At 38.3% G+C, this 26,317-nt stretch overlaps 2 protein-coding genes across 11 annotated transcripts in view; both read right to left on the minus strand.

Annotated features, from left to right (window-relative positions):
- vps13b (vacuolar protein sorting 13 homolog B) overlaps window positions 1-14,061 on the minus strand; it is a 300,414-nt gene extending 286,353 nt beyond the window's left edge. For 4 of the 8 annotated variants that reach the window (XM_005456766.4, XM_013275644.3, XM_005456763.4 and 1 more), the window contains exons 1-3: window positions 13,905-14,060; window positions 12,693-12,851; window positions 11,392-11,535 (exon numbers count right to left, since the gene is read on the minus strand). In XM_005456766.4, the coding sequence (XP_005456823.1) occupies window positions 11,392-11,535; window positions 12,693-12,839 (291 nt within the window). In that variant the 5' untranslated portion in view covers window positions 12,840-12,851; window positions 13,905-14,060. Of the gene's footprint in view, window positions 1-11,391; window positions 11,536-12,692; window positions 12,852-13,733; window positions 13,867-13,904 lie in introns of those variants that run through there. The other 4 variants (XR_003222193.1, XR_003222194.1, XM_013275646.3 and 1 more) reach the window with 2 other exon arrangements.
- Window positions 14,062-17,768: 3,707 nt separating this feature from the next.
- Window positions 17,769-25,484, minus strand: osr2 (odd-skipped related transciption factor 2). Of its 3 annotated transcripts, none has more exons than XM_025911852.1 (4): window positions 25,386-25,484; window positions 19,062-19,745; window positions 18,611-18,710; window positions 17,769-18,317 (listed from the first exon to the last, which is right to left on the minus strand). In XM_025911852.1, the coding sequence occupies exons 2-4, from the start codon at window positions 19,706-19,708 to the stop codon at window positions 18,135-18,137; spliced, it is 930 nt and encodes a 309-aa protein (XP_025767637.1). In that variant the 5' UTR covers window positions 19,709-19,745; window positions 25,386-25,484; the 3' UTR covers window positions 17,769-18,134. The 3 variants fall into 3 exon arrangements, with proteins under 3 accessions (XP_025767637.1, XP_005456813.1, XP_005456814.1); XM_005456756.4 differs by lacking the exon at window positions 25,386-25,484 and adding an exon at window positions 21,801-22,076; XM_005456757.4 differs by lacking the exon at window positions 25,386-25,484 and adding an exon at window positions 21,801-22,069 and having other exon boundaries at window positions 17,769-18,235.
- Window positions 25,485-26,317: the final 833 nt, after the last annotated feature.

Genomic DNA, 26,317 nt, shown 5'->3' on the forward strand with positions numbered 1-26,317 from the left:
GGCCAAAAAACGCTCACCTGTTTTGTGAGACATAAAAAAAACTAAATGGAAAAATTCTATAATAAGACTTATAGAAGATAAGATAATATAATAAGTTCTTTAGAAGATATACATTTTTAATATATTATTCTGAGATTGGTTTTGAGCTGTCATTGTTGAAACCTCAAAGCACTCTGTACATTAAGAAAAGTAATCAGTTGTCACAGCTCATCAATTTATTGTACATTTTCATTTTCAAACCTTGCTTTAAACTTTAAATCTATATTACTTTATTTCATACTGCGTTCTATCTCTGTAAGGTTACATGTTAACCACCTACATCAATATTGTGATGTAACCACCTCACATCACAATATTGGTGCTCTATGTTTTGTCGGGAAATTATGACTAACTATCACAGTTTTATCTATATCTGCAACATACACCATGGAAAGTGTAATGCTGGGTCATTATTCATGCTGCATTTTTCTTCTCTTGCCCACACATGATAGGGGGCTGAACTTGCCAAAGTAGAGGCTAGCTATACAGAAAGAATTCACTTAGTAAAAAACTGAACACATGATTAGAAAAGGTTTTCTACTAAATAGCTTGCATATGCGATTTTAGTGGTTAAAATGCCATGTCATTAACGGGATCATCATTTGAATATTGAGTAAGGGTCTACTAAACTGAACATGCACTCATCCTGAAACAAAGCACAGTTTGTGCAATATAGAAGTACACACAAACATGGAGGTTATTGTTTTTAGTAACTTTTTCTCCCTGAAAGTGAAAAAATACCCCTCTTAGTATAGTATATAAAGACAAAAAGACACACAACAAAAATAATGATCTAAAGATCTAAATGAAAGGGTACATTTCTTCTCTAAATTGCAATCACTTCTTACAGTCCTTTCTACATTTTAGGGCTTATAAAGCAAACACAGTTCCAAAGTGCAATACAATATCATCCTACAGTTTTTCTAAGAGGAAAGTACTAATGGAGTGAACATTAGTCTTAATTGCATGGTAATCATTTCCCAAACTACAATATCAGTGGGAGCACGCAGCAAATAACAAGCTGCATTGAGGGATTGCTCTAGCCCGGATGGCCTGAGAGCAGGGATTAAACTGTAGAGTAGCAGCATCCTGGCCAGTGTGTATTGATCACCACTTGATTCACTGGAATCATGAAGCCACTGGCTTTAATTTTTTCCCCCAACTGCTTTCCTGTGTCTGAGGACTGTCTGCGGAGCAGAAGTAACCTCATCCCACCAGGAACACAGACCTCAAAGACAAAGCTATGGGCAATGCCGCTTTGGCTGACTCACAAGCAATGGTGGCTGGGGGTAAGGTCTTTTCCTGGAATGACACACTTCTGCACTGCCATCTACAGATGCTTTGAATCAGTTTGGAATGCTGAACAGAGATCAGTGCAATGGGTCACTCTCCATTAGAAACTTGGGTAAGGGGACAGACTATTAGTGAGACAGTGTATGATTACAAACACATATTTAGCTCACCATTAAATACAGACCTACTGACAACAAAATTTCAGCATATGTAAACATTAAAGCTGCACGTAAAACAATCCCTTCACCAGCTGTTGGCCTGCCAACATGCAGAACGCAAAAAACCACTCAACTCTGAACAAGTAGTTCTACCTGTTGTCAACAGACCCAGTGTCTCCTGCACCATTTCAGATTCTTGCCAATCTAGTACAAATCATCAATACTTCATTGTTAAATCTATCTTTAACTACAAGAAAAAAAATCAATAAACACAAGTTTGCAGAAGGCCGATTGAATGTATGTAAGGTTTTAGGCGGAGCTTACATAACAGCCTAACGATTTCTCTTGATTCCCATTACTATACTGTCATATACACTGTCATTTCGAATGACAAAACACACAGAGATCGTTTTTAACTAATCCCAAGCACATACACTTGGCTATTCTTCTGTCCTTCAGTAGTTCTCCTTTTCTCTCATCAGAATGCACGCTGCAGCTTCCAACCTGCCTAAGGAATCAACAGTGTGCCAACATTACTCCATCTTTTTATTATTTACAGTCATGGATGGGTTTTGTTACTGCTATAGGGGGTTAGATTCGAGGAAAATAGATTCTCCAAAGCTCTGTGTTTTTGTCCTCTGTCTCCTCAGTCCTGAAGACAAGGCCCCACTGAGCTGATGATCAGATGGATTTACGGTGCAATCTCTGAAAGCCATTTGCTCCTGCAAGCAGAGAATCAAAGGCAAGATTTCCGGATGGCATTGGAACAGAGATTACCCAGTTTGTGCTATCTGATTGCAAACTTCCACAAGCTGTTTTCTTTTACTTCTTTCAACTTTTCCTTTGTATCGTCTGACTTGTGAAATATAAGTTGAATGAGCACATAAACAGTAGGTTTCATTCTGCCAGAGACCATGCAGTATGTACACTTAAGGAAAAAACACATTGGATTAAAAGTTAAGTTTTATTTACTAACTCAATATAATCAGCAGATCCTTTAAGTGGTGTAAGTTGTGATTTCACATCAGGGGTATGGATCAAACTTGATCCAGCACATCCCCCAATTCCCTGTCAGTATGTTGCAGTTTGGAAATTCTTTGTTCACACCTGATGGCAAGCAATTCACAAGCCTTGTCATTATAGATATGATCTGACACAGTCATCACTGAGTCAGTCACGAGTTTGGTCGTGCTCAAAGTTGATCAAGTTTTATTTTTTATTTGTTTTTACCCCTTCCCATTTCTCCGGCACCATACACAATGGCTACATAAAGCTGCTCTGTACTAATCAACCAACCATTTTCACACCTTGTTACAACGTAGCAGTATTTTCTTTTTCTGTGAGTCGTCATAATGTTTTTATTAATCACTTTATAGCAAGTTCACAGTCTATCCACCCAAAAAGTAAAGCATAATTACAACAGACTGCTGCTATAGTTCAGTTCAAATCAGGTTTATGGATATAAGGCTAAATCACCACAGTTGTCTCAAGGCACTTTTTACGGTAAGGTAAAAACTCTACAGTATTCTGAGAAAAACAAATCCCAACAATCAAACAACCCTGTATAAGCAAGCACTTAGTGACAGTGGAAAAGAAAAACTCCCCTTTAACAGGAAAAACCTCTCAACAAAACCAGGCTCAGGGAAGGGCTTTCCCATTCTTCCCTTCATCACCAACCAGTTGTATATGGAAGGGAGGAGAGGGAGAAAAGAAAAAAAGAGAAAAGAAAAAACAGTGTAGGTAGAGAGAAGACAAAGATTTTATGACATGCTGCAGTGGTGTATTAACACACAGGGAGTGAAAAGAGGTGAGTAGAAAACAAGTGCTCATTACATTACATTGTATCACATGAAGTCACGCAGCAGTCTGAGCCTATAGCAGCATACCTACTCTTGCTGCAGTTTTGGATAAACTGGAGGCTTTTTAGGGCACTTTTAGAAGAACCTGAACTATCAGAAACAGGATGTTTCTGATTTCAGAGATATTGTGCACAAATGCACACATTTGTTTAATCAGTGCATTAAGATTTGTCTCAATTTAGGAGAGGATTACAGGACATACAGGTCTTTAAGAGGTCTCCAAATAACCTTAAAGACATAAAGACCTATAAATAACTAATCTGACTTCATAGATAGACACAGCTCGGTATCATCTACAATGAAAATGTATGCAGTTATCTAATAATATTTAAAACAAGACGAGCATGTTTAATGTAAAAAGCACTGGTCCCAGCACAGAGGCCTGTGGTACTCCATGACAAACTTGTACTTGCATTTACATGAAAACAGAGAAGGCAACGCTTCATTAAATACTCCATTTGTATTTTGAATACAATATAAGGTCTGTTATTTTCAACATCCAGATGAATATTAAAATCACCCATTAGATTTATTTTAATGCTGAACTGAGTATTAAATCAGATAAAAGGCCTAAAAAAGACTCTGACCGTTAATATAACTTTGAGGTGTTGATTCATTGACACTAGTGTATTCACTCTACTGTAACCAGGTTTCAGTGAGGCAAATGAAGTCATATACTAAAGGGGACTTAGAAGAAAGCAAGCTAATGTTTATTTATCTACATTTAATTGCTTTGCTCTTTTGATACAGTTATACTTATATTTTTCTGTCTTTATGACTTTCATAATTAAAATGTTTCTTGCTGGTTGGCTGCAATGTCATGGAACAGTGGATGTGGATGACGTGCAAGGTGGTGCTGGAAGCTGTGGAGAAGCCAAGGCAAGCCAAGATAAAGATGCAGGTTTTCTTCAAGCACCTGATCCAGTGCTCTGTGATGGAGACCTGAGGTTTCTCCTTAATGGAGGAAAGTCCTGTTCATCTCAGATGCTAAATTTGTTGGCTGGCTGGATGTCCTGGGACCGTAGAATGGAGTTAGGATATTTTCTTCTTAGTATGCGCTCTTTCAAATCATGGTCCAGGGTTCCATTCACTAGGGAGTGGATCTCATCTGAGCCTTTGGTTTGGCACTCAGTATGCTCCATGGATCTGAAGCCTGGGATTGGGCTGGTCCTGGCTGTGGCAGAATTAAGGCTACACAAAGAAGTTGTAACAGACTATACATCCCAAATTTTCTACTTAAGAGTTTTGTGCATTCAACCCCTGGGTGGCAAGACCACACACACGGAAAGCATAACTCCTCAACAGGTCACACCACTTTAAAACCTATTTTCACACTCAAAGATCAAGTATCACATCTATGTCTGTCTCCTAAATATTCAAAACTCAAAGTAGCATGCCTTTGCTGAATAGATATCAGATTTAGATTATGAAATACCAACTTGGGGATTTAAGAAGTCTTTAAAAAGGGGTTTCCTTATTCACATGTATTACCCATTATTTAGGAGAAAAGAGGTTTGGTTGTATAAACCCTAAAAATAGTTTGGAAGGAATTTAACAGAAAAAAGGGCCTAGTTGGACCATATGCCAAACCAACAAGTCTCAGAGGCACCTCCCCAAATCATCTTGAGGCAATGCATCAATCAGAACCTCCACATCAGTGGCAAATGCACTCAGCGGCCATAAAACTCCCAGATCAAGCAGTGAGCTCAGCCAAAACCAGAAAGGCTCTCCTCAGTAAACCCAAGCCCTTATCTTTGTCTCATAAAAAATAAAGAGTGTCTGAGAGTATTATGATCCACTGTAACTGCTGTCCAGCCAGTTCCTCTCTGTCTTTGCTGATCACACCTCATCTTTAACATCTGGAGCAGTTTACCAAATTGTCAAGAAGAAAAAACTATTTATACTTATAATTTTCCAACATTAAGTCAATGTTAAAAATATTACTTAAAAATATACAAACAAAAACAAAAAGTGCACATTAAATGATATCTCCTACTGAACTTGTGGTCATTATCAAAAGTAAAATGAACTAAATGCTCTCCATCAGATAAAACCCATTCCAATCCACCATATAAGAGCAGAAGTCCTTAGACCAGGGGTCGGCAAACCGCGGCTCTTTAGTCCTTATACTGCGGCTCCGGGTGGTTTGGGAAAATAAATTAGAAGTATTTAGCTGAAGTGCATTTTATTTGTGTTTAGTTCTTTTTTTAAAAACTTGTAGTTCTATATTGGAAGATTGTTGTGATTTTGAAATATAAAAATAAAATAATATTTTATTATTTTTTTCATCGCTCAAAATAAGCGTTACACTCGGGGAATCCGGTGTACCCGCAGAAACGCCGTGCATTTATCGAGACTTTCAACCCCAGATAGGCCAATTATGGATCTTCGGATCCACATTATGTCAGCAGCTCTTCTCAACCGTGAACTATGTTAAAAACAAACACCGCTCCTGCCTCACAGATGACAGCTTACAGTCCTGCGTAAAGATGAAAGCCCCGATTTGCAGACGCTGTGCGCAGAGGTTCGGGACCAGAAGTCTCATTGTAAACATATCACGGCAGACCCGACAATGTTTGCATGAACATGCTTTTCAGCATCTCTATATTGATCACTTTTCACACACGGTTGCTGTACGCATACAGCTGGCTGTAGCTTTTCAGCTCACAGCCCGACAACACAACAGCAGAGAGAGCACAGACTTTAAGGTGGCGAGGCGTGATTGCAGGTGCCGCTCAGGTGCGTCCGACTCCCATTCAGCGGCACTGCAGACCACGCCCCGCCACACACATTAACAAGGTAAAATAGATATTTAGGCAGAATTTTGCAAATATCTACTTTTTTTAAGCGGCATAGAGCTTTTTTTCCCCAATTACTTTTTAAAAGGGTAGCGGCTCACAACAGCTTTTGTTTGCTACATGGATCATTTCAGTTCAGCTGGGTGTCTTTCCTTTTGTTATATTTCTTTAAGAGTTGTGTTAATGTGTTAATGTGTTGTGTTAATTACATAAATAAAATGTAATTTTCTCTGTAGCACTTCATGGATTTCATAAGCAAGACACCTTAGTTGCTCTGTGGATTCTTTTAAAAAGCAGTGAAAAACTTTTCTGTTCAAACAAGCCTTTTGTTGATCTACGTATTTTATATTCTTTACATTATTTACATTTGATCTTTTACATTGTGTATAATGTCTATTGATTGTATTGTTTATTTTAATATTTGTGTACAGCGCTTTGTGACTGCCTGTCTGTGAAAAGCGCTTAATAAATAAACTTTACTTACTTTAGTTGTTCACACAAAGCACAAAGGTAAAAAAACAATATATACAGTGTTATCTTCATTTTAGATTTCAAAAAGTATTTGCGGCTCCCAGTGTTTTCTTTTGCGTGGAAACCGGGTCCAAGTGGCTCTTTGGGTGTTAAAGGTTGCAGACCCCTGCCTTAGACTGACAATACTACCTAATGACAAGCACAGAGAAAATGTCCTGGAACAGTAATCCACTATAAGCTTCTTCTACTCTATTTCTTTTAAACAAACAGGACATAAGACACTAATCTGTCCCTATCCACACTGTATATAGAGGGATAGATACTATGATCACTGTATTCCACTTTGGTTTTAATCTGGAATGGGCTACCATCAATCAGTTCATTCATATAAACTAACACATGAGAGCCCACACTAAGTGGATCTCTGTTCAAGAACAAAGAAACTAAAACTGACTTTCAAAAATACCCCTTTATACCCAAGACAATCTCTTGTCACATCTTTTGAGCATTTTGGTATAAACCACGGTTTAGTGTAGGGCTGTGCGATATGACCAAAATCTCATATCCCGATATTAAGACATCTATCGTCCGATAACGATATAAATCACAAAAATGTAACATTTTCTGTAAATTCTGTGAATGTCGGGCAGCTCGACTTGCGTGAAGTGTTTCCAGCTGGGCCTCGGGTACCTGGAGTCGAGTGTTTTAACTGATGCGTGAAACGATACATTTTTAGACATAGGTTGTAACGGCCGCCGTTTTCTTTGTGAGTATTTATTACACAGCGTGCTGCGGGGAAAAAGCCTGTTCTAACATTTGAGTCTAAGGTTTATTTTTTTAGCACCTGACGGCTCTTTTTTGCTTCTCATCCGTAAATACTCTGCATCTTTCACGTGATTCAGTTTATTTTGAAAAGTCTCAACAGGATCTTGAGCTTTATTGTGAAAGGTTTATGTGGAAAATAAACAAGCGGACCCACCTCGTGTCCGCTTTTACCGTCGTTGTTGCTAACGACAACGCATAAAAACAAGCGCTTGTCCTTCTGTAGTGTGGTTATATTAAATATAAGAGAAAGAGAGAACTTTAGGAAATTAATATAGCCACTACAGTGACCATCAAAATAATGAGAAAATATTGCCGTAAACAGTTTATTTTGCGACACCACGAAACAAACGATAGCGTAAAATGAAACGATAGACGTTTTTCTATCGTCATCCGATATATATCGTTATATCGAACAGCCCTAGTTTAGTGTAATTTCACTTGAAAAAGTCCGCTCTAATAATTCAATTCATACCAAGTACAACCATTTCAACTTTTGCACTTAAACTGAAATAAAAAAAAAACTGAGATAAGTAGAACTCGCTAAAATTAATGCAAACTAAACAAATATGGTAATAATCTGAAAATAAAGACATGCACTAAAGAAAGGAAGTGGATTTCTATGCAAACTTCACGATGTGATTGCAGTGGACAATAACATATATATAGAACTAAATGTATTTTGTTTGTAAACGACCTCTAGTTTGTAACATGAATGTCAAAAACAAGTTGACAACATTTTTTCTATTACCATACTTTCTGCTCTACAAGTCCTCATTACAGCTTATTTTAAGCAATTACACTGTCAGCAGGAGCTGTAATCTCCAACTGCTGCTAAACGCCAAAATTTCCACATTTGCTGGAAACTATAATTGTGAGCTGCTCTTAGTGCTTTGCAGATGGGTCCTATTGAGCAATCTGAACATCCCTAATATTACCCAGTTCCTCTCAAGGGGAAACACGAACATTAAAAAGGTCCAAATAATTCCGGTCAAATTACACAGGCCTTAATGAACTTCAAAAGATGTGCGGATGTTTTTACAGGCCGGCACTCAGGCTTTAACAGTAATTATGAAAACAAACCATATTAATGATATCATTTATCATTTCCACACTTTGGCCGCACGAGGCCCACCACAATGTTTCTGTCTTTACTGGACTATAGTTAAAATATTATAATTTCCATACACAGATCTACTTTACTCAATTCTTTTCAAAAATCCTGTGGGTCATCACCCAGATTACATAAGAGTTTCAGTGAGAATGGTTATGGGCTATGTCAAAGTCCCTGCAAGCCTGCTACAACCTAGCCAAGGTCTAAGATGTGGATTAACATGAGATCTAGAGTATTTGCTAAAGAATTAAACACTTATTTCTGGGAGTCCAGTGTTGCTGTCAGTCTACTGATGTTTAAATTGTAATAAAGATAAAACAAAGGAAAGTACAACAATAATAATAATAACAACAACAACAACTATCATTATTATTATTATTAAGCAATATAAATGTAAAACATGAAAAGGAAGCTGGCTTCATTTTCTTGGCTTAAACACAGTAGTCAGCCTCCTGCCTCCCGCCAGTATAGGAGAAAACTGCAGTGGCTCATTTAAATTCCACATACTAGAAGGATTTCTGCTGTAAGTCTGGCTTTACTCCAAATTATGTCTCTTGGGTGTACATACCACTGAATAATTTGTCCAAATGTCATTTGCAATTCCCCAAAAATCTTTTCTTCACTGGAAGCTTTTAGAAAACATCTGTAACAAATACTTGTTTTGAGACTATAAGCATTACACCAGTACCAGTACTGGTACATGACCTTAAGCTGTGTACAAAGCATAAAGACAAAGTTTAAATTTCCACTGAACTAGAAACCTGATCGCATGAGCAGTAGCCACCTGCATACTATGATATTTACCATTAGTTCTAGGCAGCTCAAGCTCATGTGTTACAAATCTTTTTGCCGCAGTCTATATAATTAGCTGTAATTGACTTCCCTTGAAATGTGTTTCTTCTGGGACATCTGGCCTTGAAACTTCAACCTTCCCATAAAGGGCTGCACTGAGCTACACTTTCAATTTTTAAGGCTGCATGGGTGGCAAATTTAGAGCCAAACTTTGCTGTAAAAATAAATTTCCAAAATGCCTCTCATAAAACATTCTTTAAAAAATGAAAATATTTGTAACTAAATCAAACAAAGCAATAGAAAAATATTCCCCTTAAGACAATTCTCCTTAGATTTATATCCGCGATGATGTAGGACAGAGCTTCAAGTCACATTTCTTACCGATACTTACTTTCTTACAGATTTAATATTATATTGACTACAAGGACAAAACCAAGCAGTTACAAAGGCTATTATTGTGCAATTCAATCTGACAGAGATCAGCTTTTTCTGAATGTGATTCCAAGTCTTCTAAATGTCACGAGAAATAGTCTTCACTGTTTGACAACAAAAAAAGGGACATGCTAAAAATGGAGGCAGCCAAGTAGTAAATAGCACTGGTCAAGTTAAAGAAAGTTGCCTCTTAATTTTGAGTTCCTTGAATACTTCAGGTCAGTGGTCAATGAACCATCTCTCTCTTTTTTAAGAAAAATCATACTGACTGAGATAGCTGTACTTGTGTCAGGAAAAACTCATGAAAGAAAAATCCCAAAGCAACTACTAATAGATGCTTTATGATGGAATTAGGGATACACTGATCTGGATTGTACTGGCCAATATTTGCCTTGCTTACTGCCATTTAAATACCAGCAGATAAGCTGATATTCAGCAATGGCAGTTACTGATTCCTATTTGTCGTATCCCATCAAAACTTCATTAAATTGTATGACTGAATGTGTAATAGTGTGATAAACAGCAGAATTGTATTCGCTTATTTAAAACGATAACTTCTTTGCTTTCCTGGCATCGACTATCCCAATGCCTCACACATCGGTGCATCCCTAATTGTGGTAGTTGATGAAAATACACCTGCGGTCCCACGATTGTGAAATGTGTTGTTTCAACTAAAACCAATAAAAGTTTTATATATGTATAAAAATTTATTGACGTACAAAAAAAAACTTACATTACTTATTGACTCCCTTTATGAAGCAATATAAACAGTGATGACTAAATCACTTTTGTGTTACATGTTTATGTGTTTCCACAAAGATGCTAACAATCCAGCAGCAATCCAGCTCACCTCTACTTTATTTAACCAGTGAACAAAATTAAGATCTGGCTGCTTAGTCTGGTTGCACATACATTCAGCTTGAGACCCAGCAATACTTATCGTACTTCCAATAAAGGAATATGCTGAGTTGTCCTGCTATGAATAAGCTGTTTCCTAACAATCTCAAGCAATGCAGTGCACGACCAAACAGTGGGTTATTTCTCCAAATTCATGGATTATTTCATCATTTTCTTGGTTTATAATGCAATGGCACACAATGTTACCACTCCCAAACTGGCAACACAGTAAAGGGATTGTTGCCAATTTATTCCCCAAAAGCATTTTACATCATTGTTTTGAATAGCAAACATATTTTGCATCAGTGAGGCATCAGTTTGTTTGCTTCTGGTTTCTTGGTTTGCTTTTTTTTTCCAATGCATTTTTCATTAGAGTAAATAAACATGAGTAAGAAAAGGAAAAACGCAACTCCTGCTTAGCTGTGTCAAATTAACATTCGATTTTACACAAAGTCAGAATTAAAGAAGATGGCTTTAATTGTACGACAGAGTAAAGCCTGCTGCACTAAAAATGTCAGCATGTTTTTAAACAAAGGCCATTACGAAATTTCTTGGAAACACATGGAGAAAGGGAATGGGAAAGCTTAACTTTGGCATGAGGAGGACTCTCACATAAATAACAGGAAGATCTGGCTAGCCCTGTTTTGGCTGTGTATAGAATCAAGAATAACATCTTTCTCATACCAAAAAAAGAAAATGGAAAGAAAAAAACTAACCTGGGCGCCATCCCTTAGCTTCAGGATGCACTCCATGGTGTTGATGGTGATAACTACAGGCTCTGAGCCCAGCTTGGTCCAAGGTACATGGATACGTAGCTCATGGATATGACCACTCATGAATGTAAAAGGCAGTTTCAACTCCTGTGGATATAAAGGGAGTTATAAGAAAGAAAGAAAAAAACAACAGCCAGCTATAAATAAATAACACTAGAATAATATGGATAAAGGTGCCAATATGACCTAGAGGCTTCGAGAACATTTTGAATCCTCATCGATCCATTTTCCAAACAGCACTTTGAAGCTATTATTTGAAGACGAGTAGATAGTAAAAACAATAGCTACAGATTACATACTAGTCACGCTTCTAACAATATAAGTCAGATATTCTCAGAGGCAGGCGAATCACTGTTCTGCATCTTGAACTACTCTGTGTGAGAATGAGTCCCATGAAACCAGACTGCCTACACACAGGCTTCACATGCTTTCTGTGCAAGTCTGAGCCAAAAAATTAATAGCCAAACATTTTTCTGAGGAAAAGCTGTCATGGATTTACAGTATGTCTGCTCAATAACACCCACAATGTTTCACCAAATATTATATTAAGATGATCTCAGATTGCACATTTGAGATGAGGTACTGTCCAAATGAAATGGAATAAAATAAATGCAAAGGTAGGACAATTTCCAAAGTTTTGACATAGCATTACAGACAAATCTCAATCCTAACACAATTCCCACTGTCGGATAGCTTGAAGCTGCTTCCAATAAGAACTTTCATCACAATCTCTTTGGGTTACGCAGTGTTTTGGTCTGCTCTTCAGCAGCAGTCAGAACCCACTCAAAAGAAAAGAAAATCCTTTTAACTGGTGGCAGATTGATCTAATCCAGACATGACATGAGTAAAAGAGAACACTGTCAAAATAACACTGCAGAGCAAAATATCAAAGTAAATCTGGTAAAATTCTTCTGAAATGACAGCAAGAAGATGCTGTTAGTGCCTGGCTAAACAGCACTGTAGTGTTTTCTTTTACTCTAGTCAAGGCAATACAATGGAGAATAGCTGCAGACATAATATGGCAACTTTTTTTGTAGGGTGTATGTGTCTGCATAACCAAGGTTTATAAACGAAACTCTACAATTTGTTTACAGTAAGTCAAATACAAAAATACATTCTGAATACATATGTAGGAAGTGGGCATTTATATTTTAAACCTCTGACTTAAATATACCCATCATTTTAACCTCACGTCAGTTTTATAAAGAAAGGCAAAAGCAAAAGCTAGATTTAACTTTTAGTACCTGCTCCAGTACATCCAACTTCAAGTCCAGCTTGCTCAGCACCACATCACCGCCCCACAGAGAGAGCTGCAGGTCAGATGGCTTCAGATTCTTGATGTACTTGTTTACATAGCTCATCAGGAGCGGTGTGACATAAGACTCCAACATCTTGTCCTTGTTCTGTGTACACGATGAACAAAACAAACAAAACAAAAAAAACATGGTAATATCATTTGACTGTGTTAACATCCTTTTGCCATTATATATCTCGGTCACTAAACTAATGGTGCTCATTCTAAACTAATTACAAAGAATATGGATTTCTTAAGAGTGTTATTTTGATGTCATAGACTAAAAGCACAGCTCTAATTAATAACTGTCATTTCTAAAGCAGAAGTAGTGTGCATGTTAGCTAAGTGGAATATGTCATAAATATATATATATATATATATATATATATATAATAATAATATCATATTTTAATATATGTATAAAGCCATAATTTAAGATATTGGCTACGCTTAAACATTTCTTTTTATGACAGGTCAAAACACAACATTATAACCTCTTATCCAACTTGCAAACTGTGGAAGTACTGGCCGTTTCACACACACCTCAAGCTGTTTTTTGTTACAGTTCAACAAACTGATGTCGTTTTAGGCACCAAGACAGAATTAACTGGCACTCCTAATGACATAAAAAAAAAAAACATATTTGCATCCAATAACTAATCTAACTGTGCGTAATTTATAGAAAGGCTATACAGGTTTTGGTTAATACACTTAGATGTAAAGACAGTTCTAATTACGCTGACTTCTAACCAACGAAAATTTAACTAACCCTTCCATAAATTATGAACATCAACTCTTCTACTTTTACGTATTTTAACCTTAAATGAAATTCACCGGAATGTCTAGCTTCCTTGCTAAAGTGCCTTCATTCCACATAACGGGGAAGCCCAGGAGCAATTATGGACTCCATTTGCAAATTAATTGCAATGTAACTAAAAATAACTTCAACAGCGACGCTATGTCGTATCATATAGTAATACATTTAACTTACTGTGGAGCACTTAGCCAGGGAGGCTAGCTCTTTCCTCCTGTCATTTAAGCGATACACAACAGCAGCGAAGCAAAGAAGCTAGGCTACGTGATTAGAAGAAGTCGCTATAACTTCGTTTCAGCTGGCTAAACTGGCTAGCCACAAGTCAAATAGAGAAAAGACTCTATTTACCTGACTCCCACTTGTATCCTGCTGGTTTTTGTTTAATTATACGTTTAATAAAAGATGTTCATCCCGTTATCTAACGTTAGCCATATCGCCGAACTGCAAGAGTCTATACGTCATCAGTAAACACCAACGCGGCTTCCGTATGCTTGATGTTGCGTTTACTTCAGTGGGAAATTTGCGGTTCGACGGTAACTTTACATACACAGCGTACAAACATAAGTAACTCAAGAGAAATTTCATTTGTGATGTGATTACTTAACATGCATTATCTTCTTCGGTTACAGCAACTCCGGATGTTTCCATGTCGTCAGGTTTTGATATAACAAATACCTTTATTCCTATTAAAACGAAAGAGTGTCTACAAATCCGGACTCTCTAACTAGTAAGGAAGGGATATCTTCACATAATAATCGTCATCGCTTAAGCACGCCCCTACCCCTTTTATGGCAGCGGAAGCTCACCTTTGCTGAAAGAGCGATCGTGTGAACTTCACAGTGGGCAATTGCTCAGCATAGTGAACGTGTATTCTCGATTATAATTATCTATTATTTTTATTTTTTGTTATATAATGTAACAAAAGGTTCTAATTTACGTTCTTGGTCCATAAGAGTTTCCATTTCAACCTTCTGGGACCTAGTTCATTGCAGAAGTCAATGAAAGTGAATAGTGGAGACTATAAGAAAATGATGTTTGCATTTCACACAGGGAAACTGCGGATTTTAAGCATCTCATCATATATCTCAACTCTAAATATATCTCAACTGCCAAAGTAACAATGGCCTATATCTGGAGGTTAGGTGAAATATACCAATGCAGACACACTGTGACATGATAAATATCTTACATACTGGAATTTAAAATGAAGAAGAATATACTGAGGGCAACGAAAATATACTAAAATGTAAACCATTTCTGTCTTTCGCGGATCTCAGTTTTTTTAGGGTCACTGGTTATTTTTCAGACATGAAACTTAATAATGTCAACGGACAACTGTATGAATTGCATAAAAGAACGGGTTAGACTCAACCTATATCTCACTGTCACTTGAACACCTTTGCTGAGAAATGATCTTGCTAATTTGTGCGTTCAAGGAGTTCGCTGACAGTCTTTGAAATATTTCTTTTATTATTTCTTTAGTCGTAATGTTGAGTTATGTTGCTCCAGTGGTTAAGTAGGCAATCTTGTCATATCTACAGTGAATAACAGTCATAACATACAAGAAAAAAATGCAAATTATAGCAGTTTTATAGCTTACACAACAAAAATCCAACTTCACCCTGCTGTCAGTATATTTCACGTCTTCAGTGGTTTCCTGAATATGTTTGCATGTTTGTTTGTTTGATTTATTTATTTAATCACCTATCTCTGAGATCGGACCATCATCTGTCTTGTTTTTTTTTCGTGATGAAACTTTTAAAAAAGTGTCTGTCGCAGGCCGCACAGAGGGTCAGAATACTGCAGATATGAGGTTTGGCCTGTAGTGGCCCGTAGTCCAGACAGTCTCTTGTCTGCTGTAAAGCTTCATGAGGATACAGTCCACATCAGTCAGTCACGGATGACGATCGCCCTGTGACCGGCCAGGCTTTGTCAACTGTGAGTACGTTCGTCAGTGTCAAGTGGTCACCCACAGTTAATGTTACTATTCTGAAGTCCTTTCTGGCCAGGATGCTTTAAATTAAGACAGAAAATATCTGATATCAAATTATCCAACTTCTTAGACCAGCAGGTTGAATCTGGAATCCAGAGGAAACCAACGCACTGTGCCACAATGCAAGTTTTTAAAGCCAGGGATAAATTGCAGTCTTAGGAATCTTCTGTTGTTATTCTCCACGCCTGATATGATCCACGTAAACTGCCTAAAGTAGTGGGTTTCCACTACAGCATTTCAGTTGAGGCTATAAAAGATTTATTTCGGGTTAAAAATAAAGTGTTTTTTGCTGAATATTTACAGCAATACATGGATTAAGCGTAAACAATATTAAATAAATACTTCCTTAGAAAGGCTAAACGACTTTGTTCAAGCACATATAAAAATGTATTTTTCCACTTAGGAGGACAAAAATGTCAGAAATTACTTTCAAATTAAACTGCATATTGTAACAGATATTATGCATTTATTGTTATTAGTCGGCTCCTGCATTATGTTACATCTGTTTTCCAGGCGTCAAAATGTTTCTTTTTTCATTTCTTTTTTTTCTTGTTTATTAAAATTGATTACAATTTGTTTAATAAACGTTTATTTATTAAACGTTTATTACAAATTCAAACAAATTATATATAAATATATTCTAAACATATATATATCTATATGCTTTGGCAAACATTATTATTATTATTGTTATTATCACCTTTTTGTGTTTTTTTCATATTATATAGTTTTCAGATTTAATTTTTTTATGTTTTACTAATGAATTATGTTTTTATGTGTTTGTCAAACAGCTCAAATACTTTCCCCCTTCGTTTTTTAATTTTTTTATGAGCTCGCTGGAGACGTCGCACTTTGTTGCCTTTCCTTTTAGAAAATAATTAGGAAAATCCTAGCCCGCAGTGCGCAATAAAGCGGGCCTTAGTTAATGGCCTTTCAGCAGCAATGAACGCACTTTTAAATCTCCTGATGTTATTGTAACCACTTGTTCCAGACCCTATTTTCGAGCCCATTAGAAATAAATGCTACTTTTTCGTGCAATTAATTGCACCGTAAGGTGAAAATCAAGTTTCAGGCGAGCAGACAGTAGCCACCGCTGGCTCTTGAAATGGGGACACAAAGGGCCTGAAGGCCAGATAACACCGAGAGACACAGATGAGGAGAGAGTCAGAGGAGAGAATCTCGCTTTGACTTCACCAAATGATAAAGAAAACAAACAAAAAAACCAAAAAAAACAATATATTATAAACGAGCTCGTCCGGTTACAGGCAGCAGGCTTGGTGGTTAATCAGTGGTCGGTCAAAGTTTAGTTGGATGAAATCCAGATCTTGGTGGGTTTTTCTGTGTATCTACGCAAAATTTAAACCACAGTGTAAATGAGTTCTTATAAAGCGCTCTCCGTTTCTGCTTGGGCTTGAGGCTATTTGTTATAAGGACCTGAGAAATAATCTTTGTATATATTTTTTTAATTCATAAAATTAGTCTATGGCGCATATGGGCCCAAAAATTAAACTAGGAGACTCACGTAAGGCCCATTACACGTCAGCAGCTGAGTGGTAATGATGTTTTACATTTCGAATATGGCTCAGTAACACATCAGGTTCCTAAAAACATTTTTGAACTATCATCTGAGGACAGACGCAGACACACGGCTCCGCTCATCTGCGTGAAAATGCCTTCTTAGCCTTCTGCCGTTTTGCAGGTCACTTATGATATCAGAGGTGATCTAGATAAAGACATGTGATATGGCCGCTAATGCGGCTAATATAATACTAATCAGCCTCTGTAGAGGACATGTAGCCTAAGATGATAATAGAGGCTAATAATTCTGAGACGTACAGACACTGAGAGGTGGTTGGCAGACAGTGCGTAATGACTGACCGTTACATGGTCATAACTTTTATTTGAAGAAAAATCATTGTAAACTTTATGATCAATTATCACCCGCGATGGCACACAAGATTGTGCTTATGAAGTTATGCTCTTTTCCAGGAGCTAAAGACGTCCTCGGGGCTTTCTGTCATGTGGTGTTTCCTGCTAACTCCCTGCTAAAAAGCCCAACACGTCCGCCACATAAGCTCTCACTGCCCGCCGGCTGTAAACATACAGACTATTAACTTGATGACCATGGTAAAAGGTTTCATCTAAATATTGCTTTTTGGGCTGTAACACTGTGTCCTCTGTTTCGTGGCAGTGAAAACGTGAAATAAAAACGGGGGAAATCCAAATGTATCATGGAAATATTTATTTCTAAAATACAATTTAACATACTTTAAATTTATGACTGTTTTTTGACAACTTTACCATTTCAAGGTCAGAAAAAGAACATTAAAAAACACAACAACAACAACAACAACAAGAACAACAACAAGAGCAACAACATTATGTACATTTGATATTTACAGGTGGTGTGAAAGTTGGACATGGCACTGGCTCCGCTGTTGTTCCTCTTGAGGTGCAACCAAATCCCACTCTAAAACGTGCTGAAGTAAACATGTCCTCACTTGGAGATTGTCCTTGATCCAAAAGAAAAATGTCGCTGATTTGTCTTTCTGCGTTTTGTCCATTGTTATTTTTGTTTCTCCAGGCTAGTAGTCCTGATGTGGGCTGTGCGTCAAACTGTGCCGTCGCAAGTCACAGTTGCGCCGAAACACCTTTCCGCAGCGGCCACAGCTGTAGGGCTTGATGTCTGTATGGGTGAGAAGGTGAGTTTTCAGGTTACTTCTTTGATTAAAGGTTCTTCCGCATGTGGGGCATTTGTGTGGAGATTCCTGTTTAGATTTAAAGCAAGCAAAGGATTATTGCCTTTAATTGGATAGAAAGTCTATCAGTTCAATCTTTCAATAATCTGATAAATCCACTGTCGTGTCAGCTCTAATTTACTTGTTTGCATTTTTTTTTTATTGTATTTTTTCTGTGGATCTCTGACTCACATTTTTTTGTTTTTAATTTAGTGATAGGTTTTGTGAGGCTTTCTTTTTCCACCCCCATGCATGCAGTAGACAGGTGAATTATGATCAGAGAGTATCACGCGTTAAAGCTCGCGTTAAGATTTTGAGCTTACCTGCATGTGTAAGGTTTTATGGACGGCTAGAGTTCGAGACTGACAGAATCCCTTCCCACATTCTTGACATTTGAACGGTTTTTCCTTGGAGTGGATGTATCTGTAAAACAGAAATGACACTTAATCAATGCCCGCTCATGCACGGAGTTACTTGTAAATGTTACAGAAGCCATAGTCACAGAGCCGAAAATCTCCACTGTGCAAGTTATGAATGTCCAACTTAATGCTGAAAAGTGCTTTAGCGCCCTCGTGGAGAAATTTTAGGGAACAGGCCTGCTTGTATTTTATAGCACAAATTAAGGAATATAATTTTAATGGACGGTTCTGGAGAGGCTATTAACTTAAATCGAGATATCTGAGACTTAAAATCACAAATCATCAATGCTGCTGGAAATTGCTGACCCCCCTCGTCCTAACCCAGTGCGCATAATATCCCATAAATCCGTTTTACCTGTGGTCTCTGAGATGGTCTTGTCTTCTGAAAGCCTTGTGGCAAATGTCACAAGTATAGGGCCTCTCATCTGTGTGGGTCCTCTCGTGGATTAAGAGGTTGTAGGACTTGGTAAAATGCCTGCCGCAGAACTTACAAATAAATTCCTTTTTAGTCTTGGATGGGAGCCTGCCCCTGGTGGGTTTTCTGTCCGGGGACAGCTTGCTCAGCTCAGAGATGGTTCCCCCTAGTCCCGATGCCAGCTTTGCCAGGTCCGCAGCTTTCGGTGGGTCCTCCTGCGTGGCAGCGAGGGCCAGGTTCGCGAAGTCAAATCTCGGCCTGTCCTTTTGCAGCGAGGGGACGCCGTGCGCGACGGTGGCTTGCTTTGGATGGAATAACTGCGCCGCGGCTGTGAAGGGCAAAGCTGGAAAGGGAATCCGAGGGTCGACCAGACCCTGGGCGGCTGCCGTGATCGTCGACCTCAGTCCCTGCATGTGTGGGTAGCCAAGAGTCCAGTGGTTCATGTGCATGGTTTGCACAGCGCTGAGGCCGTACAGTCCCTGCAGCTGGTCAGCGGGGAAAGTGTTGACGGCCTGCAGGAAGGAGTAGTTTGTGAGCTGCAGGGCTGGGTGCAGGGGGATCGGAGCGTGCAGGGCTTTGCTCCCCATCTCGGCTCAGACCTCTGCAGAAGACACGGTGATAACCCTGAGAATGCAGAACACACCGAACAATAAGTGTTGTGTGTTAATCCCAAGGACTGGTTATTGTGTGGAAAGAGGAACAGAGAAAATGTGACGTCTCAGTTACCGGTTATGATAGACTACTTAAATCCACCTGTTTGCATATACACAACTTCAGCTAAAAAGATTTTATTTTTTGAAATTGCAACTTTTCATTATTGTATTAAACTGATATAAATATGTCCTTTCGCAAAGGTGAATATACCCAGCCGCCCCCTCTCCCCTTTAAACCTAATTTAGGCATATATGAATTAGCTTAGTTTATTTTTTGCACCTGGTTCAACGCGAGGAAGCTGATGAATAAAACGCACACGTTAATGCGCAGAAGGATTGTCCTATATTAGTCTGTCCCGGCCTGCTTATAATATCTAAACCTCTGTTTTGCATAAGCGAAACCATTGAGGAAATGTAAAAACACAGTCGCCCCCCCACCTCCACCCGACACGGAGATGCGCTTCAAATCAAAATTTAGGAAACAAATCAGTCACCGAAAGTATAATTAAATCAAGTGGGTGTAAAACAACTCATGTGGCATCGATTAACACTGCAAATTGCAATTTCAGATCACTCTGAATGAAGCACTAAATCTCACACGAGGTAATTAGAGAGCACAACTTGGTGTGTGTGTGTGTGTGTGTGTTTTAAAGTTGCAGTTAGTATTTCACAATAAAAAAACCAAACGTAAGCAACCCGGATTTGTACAAGTCTGGAATTTAGACAGAAGAGATGAAATATGTTATTAATTGAAGGAGCAAAACATACACGCTGTCTGTCTGTCTCGGATGGAAATGCATGTGCTTTTCATTTTTATTTTTGGAAGAGTTAATTTTATAGGCACTTTTTTCCCTTTAAGGTCTTTAATGTAATATTTATCTATTTATTTATATTTTTTTATATGAAGTTTTTTTTTCTTCTCCTAGGCAAGGCGACATGGCAGCAGATGACCCCTGTGCATTTAACCTGCATTTCAAAAGAATAATGTTTGCCTTACACAAAAGCAGAAGCGAGCTCCCTCCGCTGTTTAGGACAAATGAGGTGAGCTGACAGTATAAAAATTGGCGTGGGTCCGTGTTTTTGGGGATGACAAGTTATGTTTTCCCACAGAGAAAAAAGAAGATCCACCGTAGAAGTTCAAGGCTCCAGATGGTGAACGCGGGACTGGCAATAGGCCAGTTGTGCTGACCTTTAGATATGATCAAGAAAGAGAAAAAAGCGAGCTGTGTTTAGATAGTAAAATACATCATTTAGGTATCTACACTTTTTCTTTTGTGACAGATCAAGCCAAATCATATTTTAACACAATATGTCAGACGTCAGCCTGTCCTGAAACTGCCTCGGAGATTAAGCCATTATCCACACTTGAGTCTTGCGCACACGGTAGTCAGGGTAGCTACTGGTCGCTTGTTTCAGTTAGGTCGTTGCCTTCAGCTCTTTCTGCCTCGCTTTCCCTCTCACCGATGTTGAGGGGTTAAATATAATTTCGCACAGGTGCAGCGTGAGACACCGCGAAGGCACTTGCTGTTCTTTGCCCAGGGAGTTCGTTCAGCTTGTTCTTGTTCTCACCTTTGGACTGCGCTTACACTTCGGGAGCAGCCAAGTGTCCGATCTTGTTCTTCGCGTGCTTGTAAGGTTCATTTTTTAAAAGCTTTTCATGTATTTATTTTTTGGCAGAAGGCTTTACATTTCTATCAGTCGTGACAATTCTTTACAAACGCGAAGATCACTGTTTGTTTTAGTAATGCTGCGCGCCGTGGTCGGAGGCCAGCAATGTCAAAGCGTGAGTGAACTGTGACCTCAAGTTAGTTAGTAATATGACGAAACAACACGCCTCTCTAGAACACTTTTTTTTTAATGAAATGTTTGGTCATTAAAAGCTGATCACTTTCTAAGAGTCCTTGAGTCTTTGCTTTAAAGCCTAGACGCTAAACTTTTCCTTTTCTTTTTTTAAGATAACTTCTAACATGTTGGTTTGGTTCTCCTTCCTCAGACATAAAGCCTACCCTGCCAAACAGAATCTTACCCCAATAAATAGCTGCCAAAGGTCCTGCGGTATGTCAGTAATCCACAGTAACTATAGAGGCGACGAGCTCCAATAAAGCGTCGCTAAAAGTTTTCCAAGATCCAAGTCCATGAAACTTTCATGTAGCCATGCAGCCAAGTCTGATGTCTCGGACTTTTGCAGAGATGTGACAAGTTGTGAAAAAATGTGGAAAGAGGCAAAGTTTGGAGGAGAGACAGCAGCAGCGTGTGAGTCCCGTCCGGAGCTGGGGCTGGAAGTGTGCGGTTCTTCACTTTTTAGAGCTCCAGGACTCTCGAGCGCTCAGCCCGCCCCCCGACACGCCTCCACCCCCCTCCTCTATCATTAACTCCAATGTTCCCCTCTGTTTATTTGTGTTTGGATAGCAACTAAGGCTCCAGACCATAGTAGAGGAGCGTGCTCAGTTCGACCTGCCTCCTCTGACACCTCTCATATACCATCCAGCCAAGGCTGATAGCTTCTTTTGGAGGCATGTTTGGAAGCACGGGAGGAAACCCTGAACGTTTCCCCCCCACCTCACAGTTCCACGATTTTGAAAACGTGCTTTTGGATACTTGAGGAGCTTACAAGATTTTTTTTCCTCCTTCTTTTTGAAACCATAGATCCCATTTGCGAAATGGAGGGCATATGCAAGAACCACAACATTAAATGGTTTAATTCACTGTGGTAAGAATAATAATAACAATTTAAAAAAAAAATGACAAAGGTTTTTGATAGAAAAAGAGGAGATAAAATAAAGAGAAAGAATTCGCATTCTTAAGACAGCTGTTTTTTTTTTCTTACTTTTTAGTAACTTGCGTTAAAACACCTGTACAAGTATGCTTATTACGGTTATTACACTGTTGCAAAAACACCACAGGAATTGTTGCCTGCCTTTTTAAAAACTTTTAAATGCCCATTTCAACACCGATCAGCCCAGGTGTCCCCCCATCCAGCACAAAAAATAAACATCTAGCTATACTTAACAAATGGCATGCGATAAAATGAAGGGAAAGCTGTGCATGTGTCTGTTCAGATAAACATTAATTAGAGCTGGTTGTTTTAATTTAGTCTCATTCTTACATCATTATTATTATTTAGACGGTATTTTTTTTTAAAATTGAATTTATGTGCAGTGACACACTATATGAGATTAATCACACTGGCCTTTAATTACATTGAGGTTGGTTTCTGGCCGCAGATTATGATGCAAAGTAATGAAGACTTTTTTTTGACAGCCTCAACCAGAAGCTAAAGAGTGTACGCCTTTTGTGCTGCATAGAAAGAGACGTGACTTCAGGCACATGAGCACATTGTACTTGAAGAAGTTCATATATTAAAAAAAAAGTTAAAATTTTATTTTATTTTTTTATCAAGAGGCGTCTTAATAAAACTGTGATTGAGTACGATGTTAAATAAAATCATAAAGTCATCCTGGCATGCTTTTTTTTTCTAATGAGATACCAAAATGCATGAAAGGTACTCAATCTATCTATCTCTCTATATACATATATTTCTGCGATCTCTCTAAGTGTTATTTTTCTCCTATATGCCTGATACATTTGAGGTGTTGCTGTGCAGCAGGACTGACAGAGGTTTGGAGTTAGTTGCGGTCCTCGTCTTTGCTGTAGACACTTTGCAGAATGCAGGTCTGCAGCGCCGCCTATTGTAGCTAACATAGCTACAACAGCAAACTCCCCTCTTTTCTCAAGCATTCGCGGCTCTGACAGAACACTGTCTCACAGAACAACTTTACATTTTCTGTTCACGTCGCAGAGAAGCGCTTCACCGTGAATGAAGCCGGTATGCACAGGATGAGCTCGCAATTTAAAATGAACTGATATTCTTGAAGTGCACAGATCGGAATAAATTCTCTTTCTCTCTCTATATAGATATATATTTACATAAAAAGAAAGACAGACTTTAAACCCACAAGAGGGAAAATAATTTAATTTGTGCAGTGCATTCTTTTAGATCTATTCATGTGCGCCTTTAATAACCACATAAGACAGAAAAACAGAACGAGAGATTTTACCCTGTTATGGGAGAGATAACAAGTAAAGTGCTTGTCTAAGACGTTAAGTCTATCCACGAGCTCATGTAGCCTAATTTTCGTTTTCTTAGAGCTGCAGAACATCGTCTGCACACAACATGCTTGTGGTTTTTCGTTCGGTTTCATATCACCCCAGCCTCCTATCTTCACTGTCAAAAAACCCAACAGCTACAGACAGAATAGAATACACACAGAACCATGCATTTTAACATTACAAATAATGGCATTTTCTCAACGTATCCAGTTCACCCTGGAAAATTGGAAAAATGAAAATTATGCTTTTTTTTGGTTCTTGAAAAAAAAAAATCCGATTAAAATAAATAGTATTTTTTTCAAGTATATCTTGTGCTTGTCTAAGAGATATACATTCACTATTAATAAAATTGGAATTTGCCAGTATAATTTAAACAGTCTGAATTCATTAAAATCTCGTGAAATATGCACACAAAAAAGATTCTGCGAGGAGAATACCGACTTCCTGTGGGAGTTTGTTTTGTGAGGTTAAAAGTTAAACTCTTCAGTGAGACAGTCGTCTTATTATCGGCAAAATATACTGCTTCATGTATGAGATGGATTTTTTTTTTTTTGTGGTATTAAAAAACTTGCTACACATAACTACTTCAAATCAATAATATCCAAAACTAACACGAAGATTAATTCAGTTCCGGAGGTGAACATAATGTAGCTCAATGTTTTCGATTCTTTTTGATTATCCTATGGAAATATGTTATGGAAATATGTCCCAGGTATAAATATTAAGTTTACTGCGTCGGAATTTTATCTCGCATGGAGTCTTTTTCATGTTCCTGACAGGACATTTTGGCCTCTATTTTACAGTTTGGATTTTACAGTTGGACTAATCTGTGCTATAGGATTACTGTATTCTTTATAGTTCGGGTAATGTCAGAGCCAGAAAGTTAGTGTCTTGCCCTTTGGCCCTGCCCTAAGTCCCCTGCAGCCGCCATCATTCTCTGTGATAGACTCCCACAGAGTATCAGTGTTGCAGCTCAGTGCAGCTGCCAAGCCTGTAATGGCCGACACTCCTCTTCCAGTAACACTGAGTGACAGCAGAGAGGACTAACAGGAATCATGAAGCTCTCCCAAATTTAAAGGAACAGGTTTGGATACAGAAAGGAGTTTTGGACTTGTCAAACACAAGTGTGCACAGGAATGCTTCTAGAAATGTAGAAGATGAATAAATAAAAATGCTATTGACACCATGTGTGACATTTTTGCTTACAATAGTTATGGTGTGCCAGTCATGTACATCATTTTTAAGATAAATGTAGGTTTTCTTTCTTTTTTAAAATAGAAATTGTGTTAAACCTGTTTATGCCTACCCTCTATAACAGAGTGACTAAAATGCTGTCATGGCCCACTCCTGTCATACAGCTCTTATTTTAGAGATTCACTGTCCCAGCTCTGGAGATGTGAGCGAGCTCTTGAGATAACACAAAATAGCTTCAACATGTCTGTATTTGACCTTTAATATCCTGTCAAATAGCGTCGCCTCACATTCACATGCTGCTTCTTACCTCTGCCGTACCCACATGTGGAGCCCTTGACTGAAAACGTGGAGCTGTTGGCCTGCTCTGGAGGCTGACTGGGTCTGTTTGTCTCTCCGTGTTGATGTGTCTCTGTGTATATTGGCAGACAGGATGTCAGGTCCATACTATAAGAGCAGGGGGAGGTAAACCTGTCACTGTTACCTGCCTGCTGTGGTTTCAAACCCCCCACATCCCCACCTACACTCGCACTCATCCTGTCCCAGCAGCAGCTCTGAGTATGGGGTGTTTTTGATTCAAAGACCCCCCCAAAGTCACATTTTCCTCCACATCACACCCTTTTACCTGAAATTGTGCATTTCTAGAAAAACGGGGGGTTATGCTTCTCTTACCTCATGGGTTCTTGATTGTTGTTATTTGAGAACGAAATGGAATTTTACTAAGACTTTCTGTTTTATGTCAGCGTGTAATGAAGTAGGCACAGTGTATTGTAAATATTGTTTTTTCTAGAAACAAAACTAAAAGATACACAAACTATTAAGTATATAATTCATAGGTACAAAGACACATCTGCTTTACAATAACATCGGTATGCTGTTATTAGTGTTTGGTGTTGTCTTTTACAGCATGGGTTTGGCCTTTCCTCTCTCTTTTCTTTTGTTTTAACACTTCCCTCTGTAGTGGCTGCCATGCTTTATAAACCTTCTTCTGAATTTCTGAAATTTAAAACAGGTCTTTTTCATGACATTTAAGAAAGTTATCTAATCAACAAAGGTAAATACAGTTAGTGTGGACTTGTTAGAACAAGCTATCCATCTGAGTGATTGTGACTTTTTAGACACAAGATACTAATTTTAACTGTCCTTTGAAGTTTCCAATTAACTAATATCACTGGAAGCTATTATGTGAGACCAAGTTCAGAAAGTTAGTTTAAATCTGACAGAATATATATAGAGAACGAT

The sequence above is a fragment of the Oreochromis niloticus genome, linkage group LG11 (genome assembly GCF_001858045.2).
Source record: "Oreochromis niloticus isolate F11D_XX linkage group LG11, O_niloticus_UMD_NMBU, whole genome shotgun sequence".
Taxonomy (NCBI): domain Eukaryota; kingdom Metazoa; phylum Chordata; class Actinopteri; order Cichliformes; family Cichlidae; genus Oreochromis; species Oreochromis niloticus.

Coding starts and splice junctions, on each gene's coding strand:
- osr2 (XM_025911852.1), bottom strand. CDS start 19,708: ATGGGGAGCAAAGCCCTGCACGCTCCGATCCCCCTGCACCCAGCCCTG. Junction 18,711..19,061: donor GACCATCTCAGAGACCACAG/GTAAAACGGATT, acceptor TCTGTTTTACAG/ATACATCCACTCCAAGGAAA. Junction 18,318..18,610: donor ATAAAACCTTACACATGCAG/GTAAGCTCAAAA, acceptor AAATCTAAACAG/GAATCTCCACACAAATGCCC.